The following is a 22895-nucleotide window of genomic DNA, read 5'->3' as shown; positions in this document are numbered from 1 at the left end:
ATTCATCTTCTCTTTGGGAAACTTCAGTAAAACCCTATGCAGTTTACATTTGCCATTGCTAAGTATTTTTTATTTAATCACTTGCTTTTAATATATTGTATTTAGCCTTCATTATTTGTGCATGCACCAACTGCACACACCTTTCTGAAATTATACCTTCTATTCTTGTCTCACTTCCCTGGAAATTCATGACTCCAAGCTCTATATGATGAATTGGACAGAAAAGTATGAAGAGATTTTTTTTTTTTTTTTATAATCATTCCTGATCCTATTCTTCACTCCTAGTATTTCCTGAGGAAGTTGAAGTCTGTAGTACCTCCCCATCATTCACCTTTCTGAACAACAGCTTACGGTGAGTGTCCAACCTCATGTGCCAAGCCCCTTTACATTTGGACTCCTTTAAGGACAAAAGGTTTCAAGAGAACATACAATTTGTAATTCTCTAAAACTTGCATACAGCAATGAGCTGAGCTCTGTTTTTCTGGGCAAGGATTTCCACCTTGATGCAGCTCAGTGCATTCCTGTGAGAAGCTGAAAGCTTGGGAAATGGTATCATGTTAGATGCAACTGACTCATTCTGTTACAGTTCAAGTACTGGATGGGCTTTTTTGTTCTAGGGGGTTTAGGTAATTTTGTTTTGTTTGGGGTTCTTTGTTGCTTTGTTTTCCCCACAGTTTAAGAACTATATTGATTAGCAAATCCATTCTTTATTTGCAACTGCAACCTGCTGAAGCAGGCCTTAAGAATTAACTGTTCCAACAATGGCTGAAATTATTTCTTAGAGATTTTAAGTGAAAAACAATGAATAATCATCACTTCATCCAAAAGCATACATATTTTTCCACAGAACTGATGAGAGATATGTATTCAGCCCATATATAAACAAAGTCCTCATACTTTTAAAAAAGCCTATCACGAGAAAACAACCTAATCTAGGGAAGATTTTGAACATGGAAGCAGAAAAGTTGTTTGTGATCTGAAAGCACATACTCTAGAGGACTTTACTATTTAAAAAGAAGAGAATCAGCAGAGCATATTCTTCCAAGTCACCTTCCACAGTTCCCCTCAAAAGGTATAGCAGTTATCCCAATGTACACCTACTGTCACCTATTGCTCAAACACTAACACTGTACTAACTGCCCCTCACTTAGGAAATACCACATTTTTAACTCAGACTGACAAATTCCAGGCATTTCACTGGATTATCACAAGTGGAGGTTGGATGGTTGGATGGTTGGAGGTTGGATTGCTACTAAGAAATACCAAGGAGATTAATGCTTTCTGGAGCTGGAAAGGAAAAAACAGCCTTGCAGGGCTCAGCAGCATGGCTTGGAAACCCCAACACTGGATAAAGTAATGAGATGTACATGAAACTAGTTGATCAGAAAGGGATATATGGGAATTCTAATCCTTACGAAAAAACTCAGTACAGACCAACAAAAGGTGAAGAGACAAGAGCTGCAAATGCAGCCTGTCTGTAAACTCACATACATAAATTCACACACAGACAGCAGGATACAAAGTTCAAGAGTCCCAGATGACATCTATAACATGAAATCCAAAAAAAACCCACTTTGCTTGAATGTGAAGCACCTTGTGGCTCTGCACACAAATTCTGAAGTATGGACTAGCTCTGCCATATGAACCCAACACAAGAAAACCACTAACAACATAAATGCATAAATTAAAAAATATTTCTGATTATGATAATTTTCCGGATATTGCACGTCAAGTTAAACAACTGTAGTTATAGATTTTTGCTACAAATAGTTTTAGACAAAGTGAAAGGTTAAAAAATTATCAGTCACTACTAGATAAAGCAACAAACTTGTTAACCTGACTTCTGCCACACAGTATTTATACTAAGTCCTATTACACAAGAGCTTTTATTGGTTCTAAGAACTTGGTAGCTAAAGTACTACTTTGAAAATTTTGTCACCTTGAATTATAAACAGGGAGAAAATCATGAATCAGAAGAGGTAAACAGTGATAAAAACAACAATCACAGTACTATATAAACATTTTTTTCTGTGTAAAGTAGTATATGATCAATAAATAAACAAAACCATTATTTCAAAATATTATTATTGCTATAATAATGGATTTTTAAGCTATATGAAGTGAACAATAGTGAAATTATGCATTTGCCAAAACCCACACAGTATGAAGTGTTTTGCACTCTCTACAGTCATAAAACATCCACTGTTTTTGCTCTGGACTCAATAAATAGGATGCCTGATTTTTCAGAAGCTTGAATAACCTCCTCCCTTTGCAAACAATTACCATTAGAAAACCTTTACTACATCTCCTGGAATAAAAGAGTGATTTAAGAATGGAATCTTGCACAATTTTACTTGGGAATCATAGAAATGACAAACAAGTGCAACACACCATAAGACAATAGAAATAACATATTTTTTAAACGTTTCTGTAAGGCCACTTTCTAATTTATGAAAAAAGGCACTTTTAAATGTATAGAATAGTTTAAACAGCAAAAGGCCATAACCTTCTTTAAAAATATGGCAAACTTATTTCAGCATGCTAAGACAGTGAAAGCTAAATACTGCTGTTAAATGCTGGCACAAAGGATAATGCAAGGTAAATCACAAAAAATGTTTTAGAAAAAAAAAAGGTGGGAATTAAAAAAAAAGAGAGGAGTACTACATGGTAGAAAAGAAGGTGGTATCATACATTTTCCATCCAAACCAACAGAAGAATACTTTAGCTCAAATTCAACAAACTAATGGATAAAATCTGAAGTCTGAAAAGGATAAATATATTTACTACTCTCCACTTGGTATTAACACAGTATTTATTTCCAGATCATTTAATTCCCATAGGATTACCAAGCATTCCATAGTGCAGTCAGACACCAGAAGCTTTATCACGTGCAGTTAAACCTCATTCATCAAGAAATAAATACACAAAGCCAAACGGGTCCTTAGCTGTTAGTGTTGCTATTCTCACATACTTTGTTACAATGATAATAGCAAGAGAGTGAACCTCAGGAAATAAAAATAAAATGCTTCAGTGAGTCTCTGACTGACTCAGGATAACTACTGTCATGCTTCAAAGAGCTACAGCTAGTTTTCTTTGGCTAGAACCTTGGGTCAAGCTTGACTCAAATACAGACAAGCCAGCAAAAAGAAATACTTCAAAAATTACATCTAAAATTACCTGTTAGGTTAAGATATGCAGAACAAATTAATAATATCCCAGTAAAGGGATCTTACCAGTAAACAACATCCAGCGGCGCAAAATATTTCTTCATAATTAAGTCAGCAAAGTAAGCTTCTGTTTCTCTGCAGGCTGTGCCATTGCCAATCACAACAGTGCTGCAGCTTTGTGTGGGTTAAAAAAACCAAACAATTACTCTCAAATATTCTTTTATACCTTTTCATACATAGTATTCAATCCTCCACTGTGATCAATACATCTAATTTTAGATAACACAAGGCTCAGATGTAATGAAAAAACATTCCTAGAAGCATCATGTTGTGTTTAACAGGTTTTCAATGTGACAGTCCATGAGATGAGTAAAAAAATATCACTTATTTGTAATCGGATTGTACAGTGGTAATATAAGCAGAAAATCTAAAAATGATACTTCATATTAATAAATTGAATGTTATTTATAGTCTTCAAACACTTTCACCTCGTTTTTCCCTCATCTGGTATGAGTCGTGAAAAAGAGCAGAAGCCAAAGCAATCAGCATCTTAATTCCTTAATGGGAATATCATAGTTTCCAACAGCTTACAAGGTCATTCCCTCTGACTGCCCACACCACAGCCAGCCACCAAATCACCTTGTTTAAAGCCAATCTAATGCTTATAGACAAACTGGACTGTATGCTCTGGTAATTCAGCAGCTGACTCAGTAGACCAGATGTCTGTCCACAGACAGATGGACACAAACTTTTAATCATGCTGTCCCTGTTTGTAATTCCATCTGGAGAGCTACCTTTGCAGGATTTCCCTTGCTTGACAAAACGCTACCAAAACCTAATGTGGCTTTTGGAACAGAGAAAGACTGATGAGTGATTTGGGGGTTGCAGGGGCTAGGAAGAGGAAGGCTAAAGTTATTTCTTAGCTGAATGCTAATTTCTATTCCCAAAAATAAATGAATTAACAGTTTTATGGGGAAACATTCATAGCACGCAGCCTTGATTTGATGTGCTTCTAACATATATGTACTGCAAAAGCACCAACACAAAAGAAAAAGCAAGCTCTGAACTAGACTAAAGAAAATAAACCTCTAGTTAAATCAGTAGAATTCTTATTGCAATTAAAATCAAGTATTTCTACAGTGAAGATTTTGTTTGGTAAGAAGAGAGCAACAAACGAAAGTTTCTTTAGCATACTTGTACTGTAGCAGAAGCCTCTTTATCTTCTCAGCTTCACGAAATCCTTGACCAGAATGCAAGTAAACCACATCAGTATGGAGTATCTGACCTAGAATGAAAGGCAAAGTCATTTGATTAAATCCACAAAGGTCAAAAGACCAGATCAAAAGGCCTGCAGAACTACTAAACGAAATTTGATGGTTGACAAAGGAAGCTTCTTAATCAGCCATCTTTCTCTTTGATCCCTATATCCATTTAGAAGAAATGTATGGTTGGCATAAGACAAGAATGCTTTGGCTAAAGAAAAACAAGTTAATACATTTTGTAGTTCCCTGCAGACATATTCACATATCAAGTAATGAACACCTAAAACTATCAGCAAATATAATGCATTATATCACAGAGAAAGAGAGCAATTTACTATAAAATATTTATTGTTCTAGTGTAGTACAACTTAGAGATCCAGTAAAGAGTGATGAAAATTCGAAAGTCTAAGGAACTTATGACTTGCGGTACATAAGTTCTAGAATTCCAACACTAGCTCTTGTCATCATCCCATCTATCACATTTGGAAAGAACTGCATTAACCACTACTGATAGCTAATGGTGCAAAGAAAGCTCAATCATTTACTGCACCTTCATTGCCTTCTAAAGAACACACCTTTCTTTACCTTCTTCTGGGGTGGATATAGTCTCAAGCAAAAAGCAACAACAAAATATCAGGAAAACAAATAGTTTTTGCATAAGCCTAAAGAGGTGTGCATCCCCTCAATAGACTAGGTTGAAGTGGAAAGGCTCTGTTCCATTTGTGAACTAAGTTTTGCAAAAACAATGTTTCTGACCTCTTACATTAAACACACACTGCTAAACAAAAAGGGTTGAAAAAGTGTCCAGATGTCCAAGACACTAGCCATGAAAAAAGCAATATTACAGAAAGTATTTAAATACAAATTCTTTGTCAAACAATAAAAATGCCAGGTGTTCTCTTTGCCAACTACTGAGGGGCACAATCATTTCAACCTGTATTCAGGAAGGCAGAAGGCATCTTAAATTCTATTTAAGTGAGTAGTAATAATGTCAAAGAAGTCACTGGAATCCAGGTGCCAGAAACTTAAGCTAGCTGAAGAAAGGAATTTATACAGCAGGATGTGTGGAAAGCACTAAAAGCTTTACAAAAAAAAAAACAATTTCATAAAAAAGTAGGTTTTGAAACTATCTTTACTCTAAATGAATGCATTTTTATCAGTCCTTCCAAAAATGTTTGGAATTGAAACTTACTGGTTGGTGAAATAATTGCCAGCTTGCAGCCATGTTTGTAGCCAGGATCTACTCCCATCAAAGCACGGCCCCTCACAGGGCTGGTCAGAAGCAGCTGACGGAGATTTCTCCCAAACATCATCACAGACTCTTTCTCTGCATCAGATGTCAACTTGGATCTTAGAAGGATAGAAATAAAAGAAAAAAAACTCAAATATTTTTCTTTCAAGTAACTTTCAAATACACGTATTAGTTGTTCCAAAGTTGTAAGGCCTTTTCCAATCATGTTTCCATCATCTTCAATTAAATGTTACAATTCAAATCAAGTTGTTGACACCTTTTTCAAAAGATCAGCTATATGTCATCTCATTCTTGTTCTAAGAAAACCAGTCAATATGAAAAGTACAAGAGAAACACTTGTAAGAACATACACCCACCAACTACCATTCAAACATCAACTCATAATTTTGAGCAAAGAACAGCTTCCTTTCAAAGATTATACTAATTGTAAAGAAAAGAGGATTATGAACAAGTCGCAGATCAAATTCATCACAATTTAACAGTTCTAGAGAAAAATCACAATCCAGCAAAAAATGGATGGTGGTTTACACTGAGAGAAACTGGAACCAGAGAAGAAACTGGAAGGTTCCCTCCAACTAGTTGCTAACACACAACGACTCCTGAGGCACTTAATTTTGTCTTTGGATTGCTTCATTTAACAGACATCAAAGAAGTTTGAAGACTTCAGTTTTTTCTAGGAGGGTATTCTGATTCCTCAGAACAAACTGCAAAGCTGCTGGGGCCACAGTGTTCCCTTTCTTTTTCAAGTTGTTCTTCAACAGAAAGAAGTGAGGTTGTGCACTAAGGATTGACTTAGATGACTTGAAGCACAAAGACTTACTGCAGAGTGTCACAAGAAACAAATTTGTCTTGTTGAGTGAAGATGTAAAAGATTCACAATGTCTTACTCATTAGATGTGGCCAGTAAGACAATGACTGACAAGGACAAGTATTTTCATCATGGTATGGCCCTTTAAAAAAAATAAAGCGGAAAGAGCAATGTGTACAAAAATATTCATCACCTCTCTGATTTCTTTTTCTTCTGCAGGTACTCATTATCACTTGCCATGCATTACATTGTCAGTAACTCCAATAATTGGGGAGTCAAAAGTAATCCAGTAAAGCCTTCATTTAAAGGTAGCCAGTGCCCTTATTCTGCTTTTCTTTTTACCTATCACTGAAAAAAACCTGTTATCTTGGTTTATTTCTACAGAATGGAAAAAAAACTGCGTTACAGTTAACTAAGCCTATCAGAATGGGACAGGGAAAATTGCTCAAGTTGTTTAAGGTCAATCAATGCATGGCACAATAGTGCCAACTACAAATAGTTCAAAGAGAACCCTCATAAGGGCTATTTGACATGATGGAATATGAAGCTGTTCTGAGCAGTTTGTGGTTGTGGAAGAAGTCAAAAGCTTGACTTGAATTTGCCCAGGATCCAACCAGTCAACCAGCTCAGCCCTGTCTCATCCCACAGTGGTACAGAAAGAACTAATAAATCCTCATCATCTCTGATTTCTAAAGTAGTCCACAGAGAGGTCTAGGTCCTCTTTCACACAAGGCACATTTCCTAGGGAGCATTTCCTAGGGAAGCATGCAACAGCAAAAGACTCCCTTTTTTCCATGTGCTTTTTGTTTCTCTATCAGGTAGATGAGATTATCACAGACACAATTCAAAGAGAGATGGTGAAGGGCATACATTCATTACAAGGCTCCTTAGCAGTTCAAATGTGCCCTCAGCAAAGAGCAGACACTCTATATCACCACCAAATGTGTGAATGGCTGCACCAGTTCAGCTAAATTGTCCCTCTATTCCAGGATTCTGTCTCGAAGTCTGTCTCCAAGCAGTTGCCTAAGCAGCTGACAGCTCCAGCATCTGTCCCATGATCTTGTCCTACAGCTGCTTCCAGTGTATTTCCTGGGCTTGACATGACTTGTCTCTTTACTAGCTCATAACAGAGCTCTTGCTCAACTATCCAACCTCTTCCTGAAGACAGATAAACTTCTTTCATCCACAGAGCCTGTTGGCAGTGAGTTTTGCAGGTCCATAATAAACTGTAAATAGCTGCCACCTTTTGGTTGGAAACTGATTGTTTTTGTTATGCCCCTCTAAGCCTTATACTGGAAGGGAGTAAAAATTTATCCCTAGTAACCTTTTTACACTCTACACACATAATTCATCTTTAAGTCCTCCCTTTTCCAAGTTGAAGTCATAGTGTAGCCATTTTTTTCTTTCCAGAGAAATAATTTCATTCCTCATTCCCCTTCACTCGGCCTTTTCCAGTTCCAGTGAATTGTTTTCCTACTTCCTATCCCCCTCCCCATGTGAGTGGGCCAAAATGGACAACAATATTCCAAATACAGGCCAAATAAGTCAATGATTCTTTGTCTTTATTCCTTACATGAATAATCTCAACTTCTGAGCACTTAGCATTCATGTGGAGCTACCTTCCACGGTGCCAAAGGCCCTCTCCTGTGGCAGAAGAGCTCAGAGCTATTAGCTTTACTTATGAAAAGATAACTACTTCCCCTTGAAAGTATAATTTTACATTCACTTTCCACTACATTTTGGATGCCATTCCATTTCTTGATCATTCAGTCTTACAGCATCCTTCTCCAATTTTCCCCTTCTCTAATTAAAAACAAAAGAAAAAAATCCTAAAAAACTAAGCCACAGAACAAGCTGCTTCTAGGGTGAGTCCAGAGATAGAACAATTAGATGCCACTTATGAGAGACCAGAGAAAACAAAAGCAAATACCTCAGCCTCACAGAAGTATGGATCTGCTAAATACACAAATAACAGAGAATCAACCAGTCACCCACACATGCAAAGGAAGGTCAAAAGTGGCTTGTAGACAAGGGAATGGAATGCCCTTGAACCAAAGGTTTTGTACAAAGACAGGCCATTCCATCCTTCCACTTATCCCAAGGATACAGGTGCCACATGGCCAAGTCCTCCCACACTGCAAATTGCTGTCAGTCCAAAGGAGACGTGTGTAGGAATTAAAATTGCCCCTAAACACATGCTATTAGTTATGTCAGCCTTATGGAAATCATGTTTAAAATTGGCATGGATATACAGCAACTTTTACAGCAACAGGAAATGTTACTGAAATTGCCAGGTGTGTAGGGGGAATGTCCTCTCTATTATGTAATATCCTGTGTTTTTAAATTTCAAATATAGACATCTCTTTTTTTCTCTGTCTCTTACTCAACACTTGTATCAATTACATGATCTACTGTCTGAAGCAGTGGCCCTTAATTTCAAGCCTGGTATAATCATTTGATCCTTTGGAAAAAATCCCCATCAAGCTGCTCAAAACAATGTAATACCTTTCTCTTTTTCAGTGTGTTATTGGCTTGATTCAAATGGCAAGATGTCCAGCTTCATGCTTTTCCAATTTACAACAGTTCTCATTAATATGGCAGATCCTCTCTAAACACAAGTAAAATGGCTATTTTGGGAAAAAAAAAACTCAAACAAACCTCAAAACTCTTCAGTTCCTACTTTATGAAAAAAATATCAACTAAGTCAGGACTCCAAGCCCCTCCCTTGAAGTCTACAAAGCACTCAGACTGTATATCACTAACAGGTGTATAGTAATAAAAGCAAATAACCTAATAATCATCTATTAATTTCCATTTCCAATGTTATAAGATGCAGTTTTTAAACTGAGATTTAAAATTCCACACTCCCAATTACATTTCTGTGGAAAAAGATCTGCAAACTAGCTTCAGGTGTGAAACAAGATATACAGAAAAATGTTTGTGTCCCTGAAGACAGTGGAGAAAAAGCACTTCTGCAAGAAAGCATGGAAAATTATCCATTAAGGATATGGAAGGATTATCCATTAAGAAATATGCCCATGCCACATCACCTGCATGAAACCCTGATGGAATCATTCCATGCAGTACTGCAACAAGATAAAATGTATTTGAAAGAGCCAAAAGCAACAGTGGACATTACTATACCAGATACAAGAAATGACATCTGACAGAATGGAAGAAAGGAAATTAAACAATAAATAAGGTAATCGTCTTGCTGGCAAGTTTCATTCTTCTTCTGATCACTAGAAGCACCAGCAATTTCAAGACATTCTTGGAAACTTTCTGTTCCAACATTTAATGATAAAAAGAAAAAAGAACAGCAGGAGGTGGGTTGGAAATAATGCTAAAAGGAGGTACTGAATACTTTAGCAGCCCTTTGCAAGAGTCGGAAAAAACAGCTCCTGGTGTGCCCGGAAAGAAAATAGGAGGAGGATAAGGGTTAAGTGGTCAGGGACCAGAATACTGTCAGGTGCTTTGAGTTCCTCTCTACAGGAGAGGTTTCAGATTTTCCTATCCAAACTCCACCAATCATCCAACAGCATCATAAAGAGTAAAACCTAAGCAGACATACCCTCAGGAACCAGCAGCAAACTTTGTATTCCTCTCATTGATTGCTTGTGAGCTACATCTAATAAGTAGTAGGGAAGGAAGTTGGGGTTTTTTTTTTCCCTTTTGATTAATAGAACAGAAAACTTTCAGCAACCTACTGCTCCAGCAGTCCCCAAAGTGTTACACACAACACAGGCCACAACAGTCCTGTAGTACAAACCACTGAATAAAAATACAAGAAAAGAGCCTTGAAGCACCCCTATATTTCTTAAAACTAAACCCCACTAAAAAGTAGGCATTTTTCTTTATTTTGAAAGAGTTTGATTGTAGAGATGTAGAGACTGTAGTGACAGAAGCCAACAACTGAACTCTCCACCATGAGATGTTCACCATTTTGACCACAATAGACACAGTGCCTCCCCCTAGAGTAGCTACATGTATTGTGGTCACAAAATAGTAAGCGAAAGCAGTATTTTTAGAATCTGTGAAATTCTAAGTAACAAAAGACCAGGCTTACTAATCAAAAGAGGAGAAGCAATCTTGCTTGCAAAGCAATAAGTAAACACAACATACTGTAGTGAAGATGCTCAAAAACCACTGAAAAGACATGCTGTTAAAACCTTGAGCTGATGGTTCTTTTCAGGGAGGTAGAACACAGATCATTCTTGCAATGATACTCATGAAAAGGTGTCAAGAAAACAGCTCCAAATCAAAACAAAAGCACACCCAGGAAAGTACAGAAAAAACCATTTCATAATGTGGTTGCTGATTTTAGGTACTAGATAGCATGTCATTTTGATACAAGTCATTTCAACATCTCTGGTCCAAGAAACAGGGGCTCTTGGATAAATTTCATTTTGAATAGCTCAAAAAAAGCATTAACATTTAGGTCACATATCAGATAACCTTGCCAGAATGAAGCGTGCTATGTTTTGAGGAGCTTCTCTGGTACTGAAGAATCACACCATAAGTACTGTTAGCCATTAGAAGATAATACTCTTAATGGACATATTCAGTAATTTCCACTATATGGTAAACTCTTATACTACACCATAATATACCCTATTTAATTCATGCTAATTTGATACTAAGTTTGCAGTTTCCTTTAAATGTGGAATAATATTACAGATCTTAACAAGGGACATGATATCCAACGACATCGTTACTACAGTATCACCAGTAATAAGTTTACTGACTTCTCTAGAGACATCACAACACTCACAAAATACTATCAGACTATAACTAATTCATTGGCCACAAAATGCAGCTGGCAAACATGAGGAGTGCTTCCAACCTTAACAATACTTTGCTGAATTCCATTAGACAGGTAAAAGAGAGTGAGTCCGAACAGAAGTCACTGACATATTGCTGTTACATGAAGAGACGTTTGAAAAATTTAGTGACATCATGGTTTATGCTATTACAAGAATAAAGATAAAATTATCATGATAATATAGTTCTAAATTGTACTTAATTAAATAAATATACAAGTATCTAAGCATGTAAACATGTAAAATGTTACTACATTTTACATTTAATGTTACTACATTACTACATGTAAAATGTCTTCACAGAAAGATCATTTCTCTACTGTAGCCTAAACTGGTTTTATAGAGTTAATTTCTGATAGTCAGAAATCATAGTTCATTTCTTCTGTAAGCACAGAGGATTAGAAACATGCTGATATTTTCAAATAGAGAAATAATTGTCTAACAAAACACTGGGGAGGGAATTGCTAAAAAAAAATGTCAGTAATATGAAAATACAGATTTATTCCAGGCTTACCTGAATTCCCTACAGAGAAGAGGATATATAAGGCGTTTATATGCATCCTCTACAGAACTCCGTAGTAGCCTCATAAAGTCTGGTTTTAAAAATTGCTTTGGTCTCCATCTGCCAAAGATTGGAAGAAAAATAAAAAATATTTTAAGAACACATGCAAACAACTAGACAAAAAAAGAACTTTCCAGAAAGGCTTCTACATTGTTAAATCCTATAAACTGCAGAATTACTACAATAATTAGGCAACTAAATCATGAGTCAAATATGAAAGGAATGAGAAGTTGCTCATAGTTCTAATACCATACAAGGGACAGGCTTATCTTTTCTTAGGTTTTAGAACACAATAATTGTTTATGTTTTAAAGAAAACATAAAAAAAAAAAAACATTCTCCACTTTGAGAAGTCAAAGCTCATTGTAACTGAACAAAACTTGGTTCCATATTACCTTTAGGGTTGCATTATTTGCTATTCCTCATTACATCAGAAAAAAAATTCCTAAACATCCTCTGTGATAGTCACTGCAGAATGACTGTAAAAAGGCAACTATAGACAGATGGAGATTAAGGAGCTAAACTAATGCCAATAAATGAAACCCAATTCAAATTTCACTTGGAATGCATTGAGTATCTCTATTCAACTTCTAAATTAATTCCTACTAATTTTGCAGCAGTTCTTAAACCACAGAAGCCAAAAAACTTTAAAAATGTTTTTCTCTTTTACCTGCTACTAATACATTTGAAGTGTAAATAATAATATAGGAAAAGAGAAAATTAAATAAACAATGCCAAACAAAAATAAGACTGTTTTCCAGCTTCTTCTAAGCCAAACTCTTTGAAGCCTTGAACTCTTTTCTAGGTAGACTGCATGGTAACCATATAACTGTAACAGCAAGTACTTCAAATTTGGCTGTAAAATACACCTCACTCTCAAAGCTTCCTAGATATTTAATCCATTGATCTTTTTGTTGAGGGCAAAGTTCCATGAAGGAGGGTGTGGGGAGATGTGGGTTGGGGTGTGTGTGTGAGTCCTTGAACAAGCAGAACTGACTCATTGAGATGATCCACCCTGTGAGAAGAGATTGAGGGGAAGGAGAAGCAACCAGATATATTATACTCAAACAGAAATATACTACTGACATTTTCTATTAAAGTCCACCTGTTTTTTATTAGTTTTAAAAATACTGATAACACTCAGAGTTTTCTTCACTTATTGTATTATTTAATGTGCCTGGGTCCCAAACTGTGATGGGAGATACTCATAGATATTTTTAAAAACCCGTGCAAGTTCTCTAAGTTTATTGTTTGGACGGCTTAAATGAAACATGCAAGAATTATGGTCATAACGAGTGCAGCTGCAGCAAAAACAGAACTGAATTTTACTTTAGATCTTGTTTGCTTGTAGCCACTCAAATACTGAGAATTCAAAACTGCTCCTACCCAGACAGCTTTTCAGTTGTCTAAGGGGATCTGCAACTTCCTGAAACAGCTTTTCTAAGTGTCTGTGCATATAATAGCTGAGAAATGTGTGATGGAGTCAACCCTGCATTGAGCAGAGAGACACAGGAACAGAATTAAGCTCACCATTCAGTTTTACAACATTCAGGGTTGTAATTCAGTGCTTAGCCACATGACCTCACCACTTTGCCAACAATTTTTGCAAATAGTTCTATCATACTTATTTGTAACTAAAGACTCTTTCCACACTTTCATAAAACTGAGAAAGGCTTTAAATCCTCTTATTACCATCACATTCTATAAACATGAAGGTTTTGCAGGTGCAAGTATGACTAACATCCTCAGCACAAATTAGAATCAATTTGGAAACCTGGCAGCTGTTTCCCCCTCTCTTCCATCCATTAAAGTCAGTTAAACTCTGTAAATAGGTTATCACAATAGATATTTTTATTACCTGCCTATACATAAATAAAAATTTAGGCAACATTCTGCTAGAAGTTTTTGCAAATGAGAAAACATTAAAACAGCAAGTTCAATCGTGCAAATACTGTAGTTTAATGATTTCAATACTTCTTCAAAGAAAAGAAAAATTCACTTTGCTGCAAAACACAAAGCAAAATCATGCGTGTATATTTTTAAAGATCATCACAGCCTAGCTAAGCCCCCCTCTAAGAACAGATTTCTTCTTGATTATTTAATCAAGATCTAGCTTTTGAAGCCAAATTTTAAAAAAGCTCCATACAAATAGTATCATCTTACTCTGATCATCAGCTCTCCATGTCCTAGTGCTCACAACAAACATAGGGACCACAACAAACATAAATGGCTTAGACTACTGAGACACCAGAGGCTGGAACTACACATAAACAGAATTTACAGAGCCCACGTTAAGAACCACCAGTACTGATTAATAACTGTTCCAGGAAGAGCCCAGCTAGGCTTTTAGACCTGAAGGACAAACAGCAGCTTTCTGCTCCTCCAAGACATGAAATAAAACATGCACCAAGTTAGTAACCACAGACAAAGCAAGTCTTTAAGGCCTGTACCATGGACTTTACACAGGATCTGAGATATTTGACTGGAAACTCAAAAAACATCATCAATCATCAAATTTCATTTTCAAGGCTGCAATTCCACTTGGGAACAAACTCTCACCCCATCTCACTTGGGAACAACTCCATGTTGTTTCTACACTCAAAGCCAGCTAACCAGCCCCTCTCTGGCTCTCTCACTGATCACTTTTCTCTGTTCAATTTCACAAAAAAGTCTTTGGGACCAGTAGAATTCTAGTGTTAATGGAAGTAGGTTCACTGTCAAACCACAGAGATGCCATTTTTTGGAGAAAAATACAATCACAGGGCCAGGCATAAGGATATTCCTGAATTTTCTACACAAACCCAAATTGCAAGGAAACAGATGCTTATATAGGCTAATAAACATTCTGAACTTGCAAAAAATGTACAATATTCTTAGCATCTACACAGAGCTCAATGCAATAAGGAGCTCTAGTCTTCCAAACTTACTTTCTACTGCAGGAGTACCTAATGCTAAAAAATTTGTCTCAGAAGAATACAAACAGTTCAGAACATTTGCTACTAATCTGCTGGGCAGTAGGTGATGCTGTTTTCTGGCTAAAATACTGGCCAAATTCTGTAGCAAGCTGGCATTTCTGGTTCTGCAACTGATTGTGTGTGTGATTTCTAGCAAATTGGTTAATATCTTTGCAAAGTTTTGAAACCATTGACTCAAAAATAAGTTACTTACCTTCTGGTCTAACCAGCAAATCAATGCTATGAAAATAATGCAAATTCCACTCCTGGACAACCATTTCAAAGCTTGCAGGGCAGATTACACATTTACTATTTGTTAGTTTGATAAAACAGTTGTCAATCTCAGGAGGAAGATCAGAATCTGTCCTTGATGTTAATGCACAAAGATTAAAACCATTCCTTCAGAAGTTTTATAATGGTGGGAAAGTGTCCTTAAATAGTAAAAAACCATAAGCATATATAGCCTTATGAATGCTAAATATTAATAAGTATTCACTTCCAAGGTCAATATTCTTCTTATCCCAGGATGACTCACAAAAGGGTAACCAACCAAAAATACCTCAATTTACATCCCACTTTTATTTGTGTAGCAGTGACAAGCTGTTCCATTATCTGTGGTCCACAGTGCTTCCAAATTCTATCATAGATGCAGTAAAAGCAAAACTGACAGCTATGTTCTGCTTACAGAATATACAGCTTGAAGGGAGGACAGAAATTCTGTTACAGGTACTAAAAGTAGAAAGAAACAGGTGTTTGTGACTCCTGATACTTTCCTGGAAACAAAGAAGGTTACTTAGAACAATATGATCTAAGAGCAAAAGTATCTGGCCAAAAAATACTTTAATACTTTCAGAGCCCTATTCTTCCCTTTCAGAGAGAAACAGCCCTATTAAATTTCTACACAGAAAAGGAACATTTTTACCACATCCATTTCTTGGACTTGTTGTGAAAACGAAATACATGCTAAAGCAGTATCACTGTACTCAGTTTTATACATTACAACGTGCAATTCTTCCTATTTTTCTTCCCTCCTCTTGGTTATCCATTCCTAGGATACAAAGGAAGGAGTTTCTAAGACACCACCAGAACAATGCCCAATATTTCAAACTAGTGAGAAAGAGAAAGTCTTTTTTTATACACACAAGGAAGATGCACTGTTTGGATCATAATAATTCTCCAGCAGAGGACATCAAGGTACAGTTTCCCAGAAAAAAAAACCTGACAGATATTGCACAAAATACATGTAGTTAACCTAAACTGTTGCAAAAGACCTTGAAACTTATGCAACACTAAACATCTCACTACAGGCTTAAAAATCCCAGACAACTTGTATGAACAAATCAGTAAGAAAGAAAAGAATCAGGATTTTACAGTCCAGTTGTCTAACTTAAAAAGAGTATAAAATGCAAGAGATGTTTCACACAATATGTGAGAGCTATGCACTGAAAGCAGTTACATTTGTTTGTCTGTTAAATCCATTAAGTTCTTTATAAACATGTAATTCCTTACATTTCTGAAACTTGAAGTTATGTACTTCACAGACCTAAGAATCTTACATAGCCCTATTTAATCATTGCAATTGGGCATAAGAAGGTATTTTTTGAAGTTTTGAGTATACTTTATTGGATTCTACAAAGTCCTTTCAGTAAAGGCTACTGGATGTGATGCATATTACAATTTAAAAATATATTCACATTTCATCAGCCTTTGCATATGTTTAAAAAAAATTCAACTGCTTGAAGAATGGTGCCAGAACTTGCAAATATAGCCCAAGGCATGATCTTTTCAGCATAATGCTACAGCAGTTGGAAATACAGAGTAAGAATTATCCACTTGCTAATTTCATCTAATCTAATAAATATTTCTTTAATTTGTTCTCTTAATGTAACAAGACATATGAGATACACTTGAGTATGCAGCTGTCTATAGAAAAAAGAGATTTCTGTAAGAATATGTATCCATGCAGACCTTTCATTGACACACCACCAACAGAATTCATTCTTCACCCCGTCAGGAATGTTGACCTTCACTGTCAGGATCTTCAGATTTTCCCCTCGGTTAATGGCCAGAATCTGAGTGCAAACATAAATGGCAGAGACAGATGACACACAAAATATCCAAAAGATAAACTTATCAACATTTGTGTACGCACTTGCTTGACATTCTGTAGCAAATCAGGATGGTGGTACAGTAAATCAGTTCACAAAGTACAAGAATGTACAGATAACATCCACAATTTAAACACAAATTAAATCATGCCATGGCAGAGCAAATACATTTTTCCTGGAGTCTGCAATCTTAGGATCCAGTTTAAGATTAAACACACTTAGAATGCAAGACAGCGTGAATTGTGGTGGTGGAATAATCTTATTTAATAACCCAAATTAAAACTCAAGAAATTAATCAAAGAGTGATTTCAATCAGAACTAGAACTCAGAAGTTATTTCTATGCTTCAGATTCCATTTTCCTGCCCATTATTAATCCACATTTTAAATAAGTTATTAATCACAACTTGTGACACAAAGGTGCTCAGCTTAGTTTGAAAGAGGATGAATTTAGCTATTCATGCCTAATTCACAAATAGCAGAAAAGGATGTAAACACTCCCTCTCTTTACATTAACACTCCTGCCTCAAACCATATGCATGTACTTCTGAGTACTTAACTCCACAGTCAGGATCTAAAAGTCAGGATCTAAAGCTAAGTTTGGTTGTATACAGGCTACCTCTACACAGAGTTAGTTCAATTTTAAATGGAAGACTGTGACTCTACATTTAAAACCAGAACCACAAGTGGCAGATCCTGGAGGATTCTGGTGGATAACTCCTAGTCTAATCTCACTATGGAGACACTGAATATTCACCTTAATACTATGAAATTTCACTGACCAGCAGATTTTAGAAACAGAATAATATTCAGAAGCAAATAAAATGCACATCTTTGGATTTCTTTTTTCCTTCTCAAGTATTTTAAAGTAGAAAAATACCAAAAAAAAAAAAAAGAAACCCGCTGGAAGCTGACATTCCTGTATGACTACACATGTTGCTGTATGTAGCAGGCCCTGAGCACTGTCACAACAGAGCATTCTGTGTCAATCATGAACTTTAATTCAATCACTAGCTAACTCAGACATGTCACATATGTTAAATACAATGGTTTAAAATGACTCCAGGACATAGTACCAATTTATATTCCTCAGCCTTACTGCTCCTGTGACATACCAGGCCTGACATATCATTGAACAACAAAGCTAATAATAAAGATTGCATGTGAAATATTATAGCATCTGGTACCTTGACTGCCAAACCGAATGTTTTCACGTAGAAATTAGAAAGACACATTTTAACAAATCAAATGCTTTCACGTTTATTCTGACTTTACTTTTTAAAAAGAGAGAAAGCTAAATGTCAAGTTAAAATGAAATCAAAGTGATGCTCACAACAGAGAATATATGTGATAGGATTATAATGTCATCATTCAGCATGCTGTCAGCAGGGTCAATATTTGCATCACATTTTGTTACCTGGCACTACATCTGCAGAATGTGTCAGTCACTTGAACTTAAAGCAGCTGTTAATGCAGTCACTAATATTATTTATATTTTTTACTCTCAAACAATCTGCTATCCTGTTCTAAGTGATACATTCAGAGAAGAATAATCATCCAATAAATGCTTAGTTAAGAATGGAATTATTTAATTTCACCCTCTAATATAATAAAGCTCTTTTTGTTTAGTTTGGTTTTTTAAGTAACAGGTTAAAATCTGGCCATTCTAGTCACAAAGCAGTCTTCACTTCTGGAAAAAGATTGTTTTTATATGAGATTGGAACAGATCCAGGGCAAGGGTTGTTAGAAACAACATACATTTTTCAGAGAAAGCAAGAACAACAATATGATCCAGTCACAAGATTCATCAAACCTTATCCTGTTTATCCTAAAACCACAACATGCTTCATTTTGCACAACTCTTATATGTTGCATATTGACTTAAACTCACAGAATAAGTTCTGTACACTTTGCCAAGGACTTTAAATTCCAATTCCTTTTTAAGTATGAGATTGAAAATAGAACATTTGCCTCTAATGTTACACTTAATTCATGAATTCTTTTCCTCCCACTATTTCAGTCATCTCCAAATAAAGAAACGCAACCCCAAGGCGTACACAAACACTAAACTGTTTACAATTAGTCAAAAACTCAAATAAACTCCTGAAAGATTTTTTTTTCCTTAGTTATAACTGTGTTGGTATTGCTTCTCAGCTATGTCCTAGGAGTCCAGTCAGGTTCTCCTTGCTGCCAAAGGAAGAAGCTGTGACTGAACCTCCCACTAGCAAAATGTTCCAGCTGGAAACATCCACAGGGTATCTGACCATGTCAAAATCTGGAGTCAGCTTTTAAAGCTGACTAAAACAAAGTTTTTTTCTCATTACAGTTTTAGTATTTTAACTTTTTCAAACAACCTGACTCCACACCAGTCATGATTACTTCAGGACTCAAACAAGACAAAATGACACGTCTCAGAAAAGAAAATGACAGTGGCACGGGAAGGAACCCAGACCTACAGCAGGACCAAGCTGCAGCACAGCTTACTGCACAGCACGTAATCTCACTGCAACACATGCTGCAAGGCACACCCACAGCTGCCAGGGCTTTGTTTTCCTACAGGTGACATGCCAGGCTACTGTGCATCCCCTACACTCACATCTAAGCCAGAGCAGAGTTAGGCTTGTACCAGGTCTTTAGGATGGCTTGCACTTCCATACTCAGGTGATGCCAAGTTTCAGTGCAGTATTTTATGGAATCTTGTGTTTGCAACTCTATAAAGAGGACATTTAAAGCTGACTTCTGCCTCTGCCTAAAGGCATTCAGAACACTTGTCTGTATGCAGCCATGAAAGCAGTTGAGAAGGTCTTCAAAGCAGTAAGTTTTACAACTGTTCCTCAAACACACCTATTTAACATAAAGTTCTTGGGGATTAGTAAATTATATAAATCACTCTGGGGTTCAGGCTTTCCTATATCTTTTCCAAGTATAAGCTTCTTTTAATAATCTTGAGCCAAACCAGAACTTCTCTTGAAGACATCTTGAACTCTATTCTTAAAGAAAATATTTTTGCTAGTTTTTAAATGCACAAAGGAACTATCTCTCCAGTCTTAGGTGAAGGAAAAAATAAAGACTTCTGTATTGAAAAGGATGGTCATAACCCAAGAAAATAACATTAAAAAATGGCAGTTTGCATCAGTAGGGGAATAAGGTCAAGTGACAAAGAAAATGAAGATGATGAGAAAGACTTTGAAAAGTACAATACCAGGGTTTAAGCTTAATGAAGAAATGGCAGATAAAGAGGAAAAAAAACAACTTTCTCCTTACTTCATTATTAAAATACAAAAGGGAGAAAGATAGAAACTGAGAAAAGAAGAAAGAACCCAAGAACTAAAAACAGACATGAAAAGTTACAGTATATTTACAATACAGCAAATTTTACATGTTGCTTCAGAAACTGTCATAAAATACATTTTTTGCTCAACCAGTACAGAGAGCCCTGTCACACCTTGAGCCTTGAAAACCTCACTGACACACAAGCAACTCAGACTTCTACAATTCACAATACAGAAATATCCAATGTATTAGAATAGCTGATAGCAGAAATAGACAGATAAGAGGCAGCATGTAAGTGTGCAAAACTGTGATTACAGGACTGCCAGCTGCAAAATCAGTGCTTATTCTTTTCTGAAGAGCCAGAATGGGTAAAGAAAGAGGTATTCAGATTAGCAGCAGGCACAGGAAAGAATAAACCAAAGCAGATTGAGCTAATTGTAACATCAAAGAGACAAACTAAGGGCACATATCCTGGATAAAAAAACAGTGCAGCCACATAACCAAAGTGCTGACCAGGTTTGGGCCACACAGTTTTTAGCCCTCACTGTAGCTAAGCAACAGTTTTCCTTAAGTAAAAAAGGATGCCTTGAACAACAACTAAATGATACCATCATCCCAGGAAACACTTATGCAACTTGTACTGAGTGAACATCATGGTATTCCCCACTGTGAGAGCAGGTAAAACCAAACACTCTTTCCCAGCTCAACTATTCCTTCAACAAAAAAGGACACAAAAGAATCCATACATCATAACATGATGAATCCACCAGTCTTTGTCAATGTCACCACAGTAGCCAATAGGTTGCTCTATCAACTTTTCCCAACCCTGTAGAAGCAACTTTTCACCAGATAACTATCAATATAAGGAGAATAAATGTTCATAGTTATTACAAAGAGAAAAACCACAGGTACTTCTTCAAACATTTAAGCAAGAACAGCCTATTGAAATCAACAGTGGCTATTTAGTCATTCACCTACACCTTTCGTATTGGAAAGTGGAAAAACAACTTAAAAATTAGCCTATCCATGTTGTGAATTTTTTTAATAATAAATTAATCCCTAATAATCCAAAATACTCCAATTTAAAATGGAAAGCACAGAAGAAAATGAGAGCATATCAGAGCCTTCTAAAGGAAAAGGACATTTCTAGTCAGAAGCATGTAAGTGGTCTGTCTTCTATGATATATGGTTTGTTTTGGGTTTGGGATTATCATTTGGTTTTTTCAATTGCTTTTTGTTGGGTTTGTTTTGGTTTTTTAAGCTAGGTGACAGTAAATAAAACAAGAGACAATTCACTTGGTGATTAGTTGTGAATTAGTGCAGAGCTCTTGACAGTTGCATTGAGTGCATCACAATTCTGCCTTTGAACTTCAGTAACAGGGGTAGCCTAGCTGTCAAGCCATCAGCTTCTCTGTTTGCTTCAGCCCTCCTTTCTTTATCTAGTTATATAAGTCTAAACTTGGGGCTTAGGATAACCAAAGATGGTCCACAAAAGAAAAAAATGATGCCTTGCAAAACAAACTGACTTTTGGGGTACTAAATAGTAGTTGTTCGCTCTATTTCTTAAAACAGAGATCAAGAGCTGATTTCTACATTTCAAGAATTTGAAAGCCTCTAATACCTCTGATAACTGTAAAGAAAAAAGAAAGTATCTTTAGAATTAGTTTTAAGCAACACAATTCAAAAACAAAGCAACATTTACTACAATTAAAATTCTAAGAAAAAAAATTACATTTCAAGTTTTACCTGATGATGTTGAATATTCTTTATATTACAAGAAAACTCATGGTACAGTTGGAATTTATTGATATCTTTTTCATTTCCATTTTTGGATGACACTTTTGCCAATGTTGACTGGATGGAAATGTACCTTTGCTGGCATCTGCATAGAAGAAAATCAGATATTTATATCTATATTTATAAAAACATTTATATTTTATATAATATTATATAAATATTTATATTTTAGCATGAAACTTGTAACAAGTCATTACTGCATAGATCAAATAAAAAATTAAGCTTGGAGTCTGCTCAATTACAAGTGATGCTAACTGTAATTACCTGCAGAACTGGATGACATAACTTCATGCTGAGGTGACATAATGTGTACTGACTGTAATTCACCAAGAGAAGACAGTCAAGCAGGAAAAGCTGCTCACAGCCCTCCTCCTCAAAGGAATGCAAACTCAAAAGCCACCACCATGCACTTCAGTCATGGGTTAAACTTCACATAAATTTGGGAAGTTGCAAAAAAATGGCAGTCCATGCTCCTTGTGATTATCATACATACAACACACTTCAGATGAACAGGATTCATCTGTAGAGCACTGAGATTCAACTAAGGAATTTCCAGTGGTCAAAACAATGAAAGTGACAGTCAGGTAGTGACAGCACATCCCTTACAAAACAACCCCCTTCACTGAAATTATCACACTGCTGTTTCAAAGCAACTCTGCACATTCCTAAGGTGGTGCATGTTCTCTAACTCTCTTGCACACAGCAGACACAATGAAATAACAAGTGACTATTGCCTTGTCATACCAACTCACCAGACATGACAACACTGAAATAATGTAATTTAAGAAAACTTTAATTCAGCTAACACAATTAAAGATCAGTAAGTCCTGCTTTAAAAACAAGTCATATTTGTTTGCCTTATTGGCTACCAATGCCAAAATCAACCATCACTGCA

General features: G+C 36.1%; 1 protein-coding gene across 2 annotated transcripts in view; it reads right to left on the bottom strand.

Moving 5' to 3' along the window:
- Nucleotides 1-22895, bottom strand: part of SRBD1 (S1 RNA binding domain 1) — a 123738-nt gene that overhangs the window by 86147 nt on the left and 14696 nt on the right. For both annotated transcript variants that reach the window (XM_063152061.1, XM_063152062.1), the window contains 6 exons: nt 21950-22085; nt 16793-16896; nt 11824-11931; nt 5622-5779; nt 4362-4452; nt 3234-3341 (listed from right to left, as the gene is read on the bottom strand). In XM_063152061.1, the coding sequence (XP_063008131.1) occupies nt 3234-3341; nt 4362-4452; nt 5622-5779; nt 11824-11931; nt 16793-16896; nt 21950-22085 (705 nt within the window). The remainder of the gene's footprint in view (nt 1-3233; nt 3342-4361; nt 4453-5621; nt 5780-11823; nt 11932-16792; nt 16897-21949; nt 22086-22895) is intronic.

The sequence above is a fragment of the Melospiza melodia genome, chromosome 3, assembly GCF_035770615.1.
Source record: "Melospiza melodia melodia isolate bMelMel2 chromosome 3, bMelMel2.pri, whole genome shotgun sequence".
NCBI lineage: Eukaryota > Metazoa > Chordata > Aves > Passeriformes > Passerellidae > Melospiza > Melospiza melodia.
This window is presented reverse-complemented; position numbering and strand designations above follow the sequence as displayed.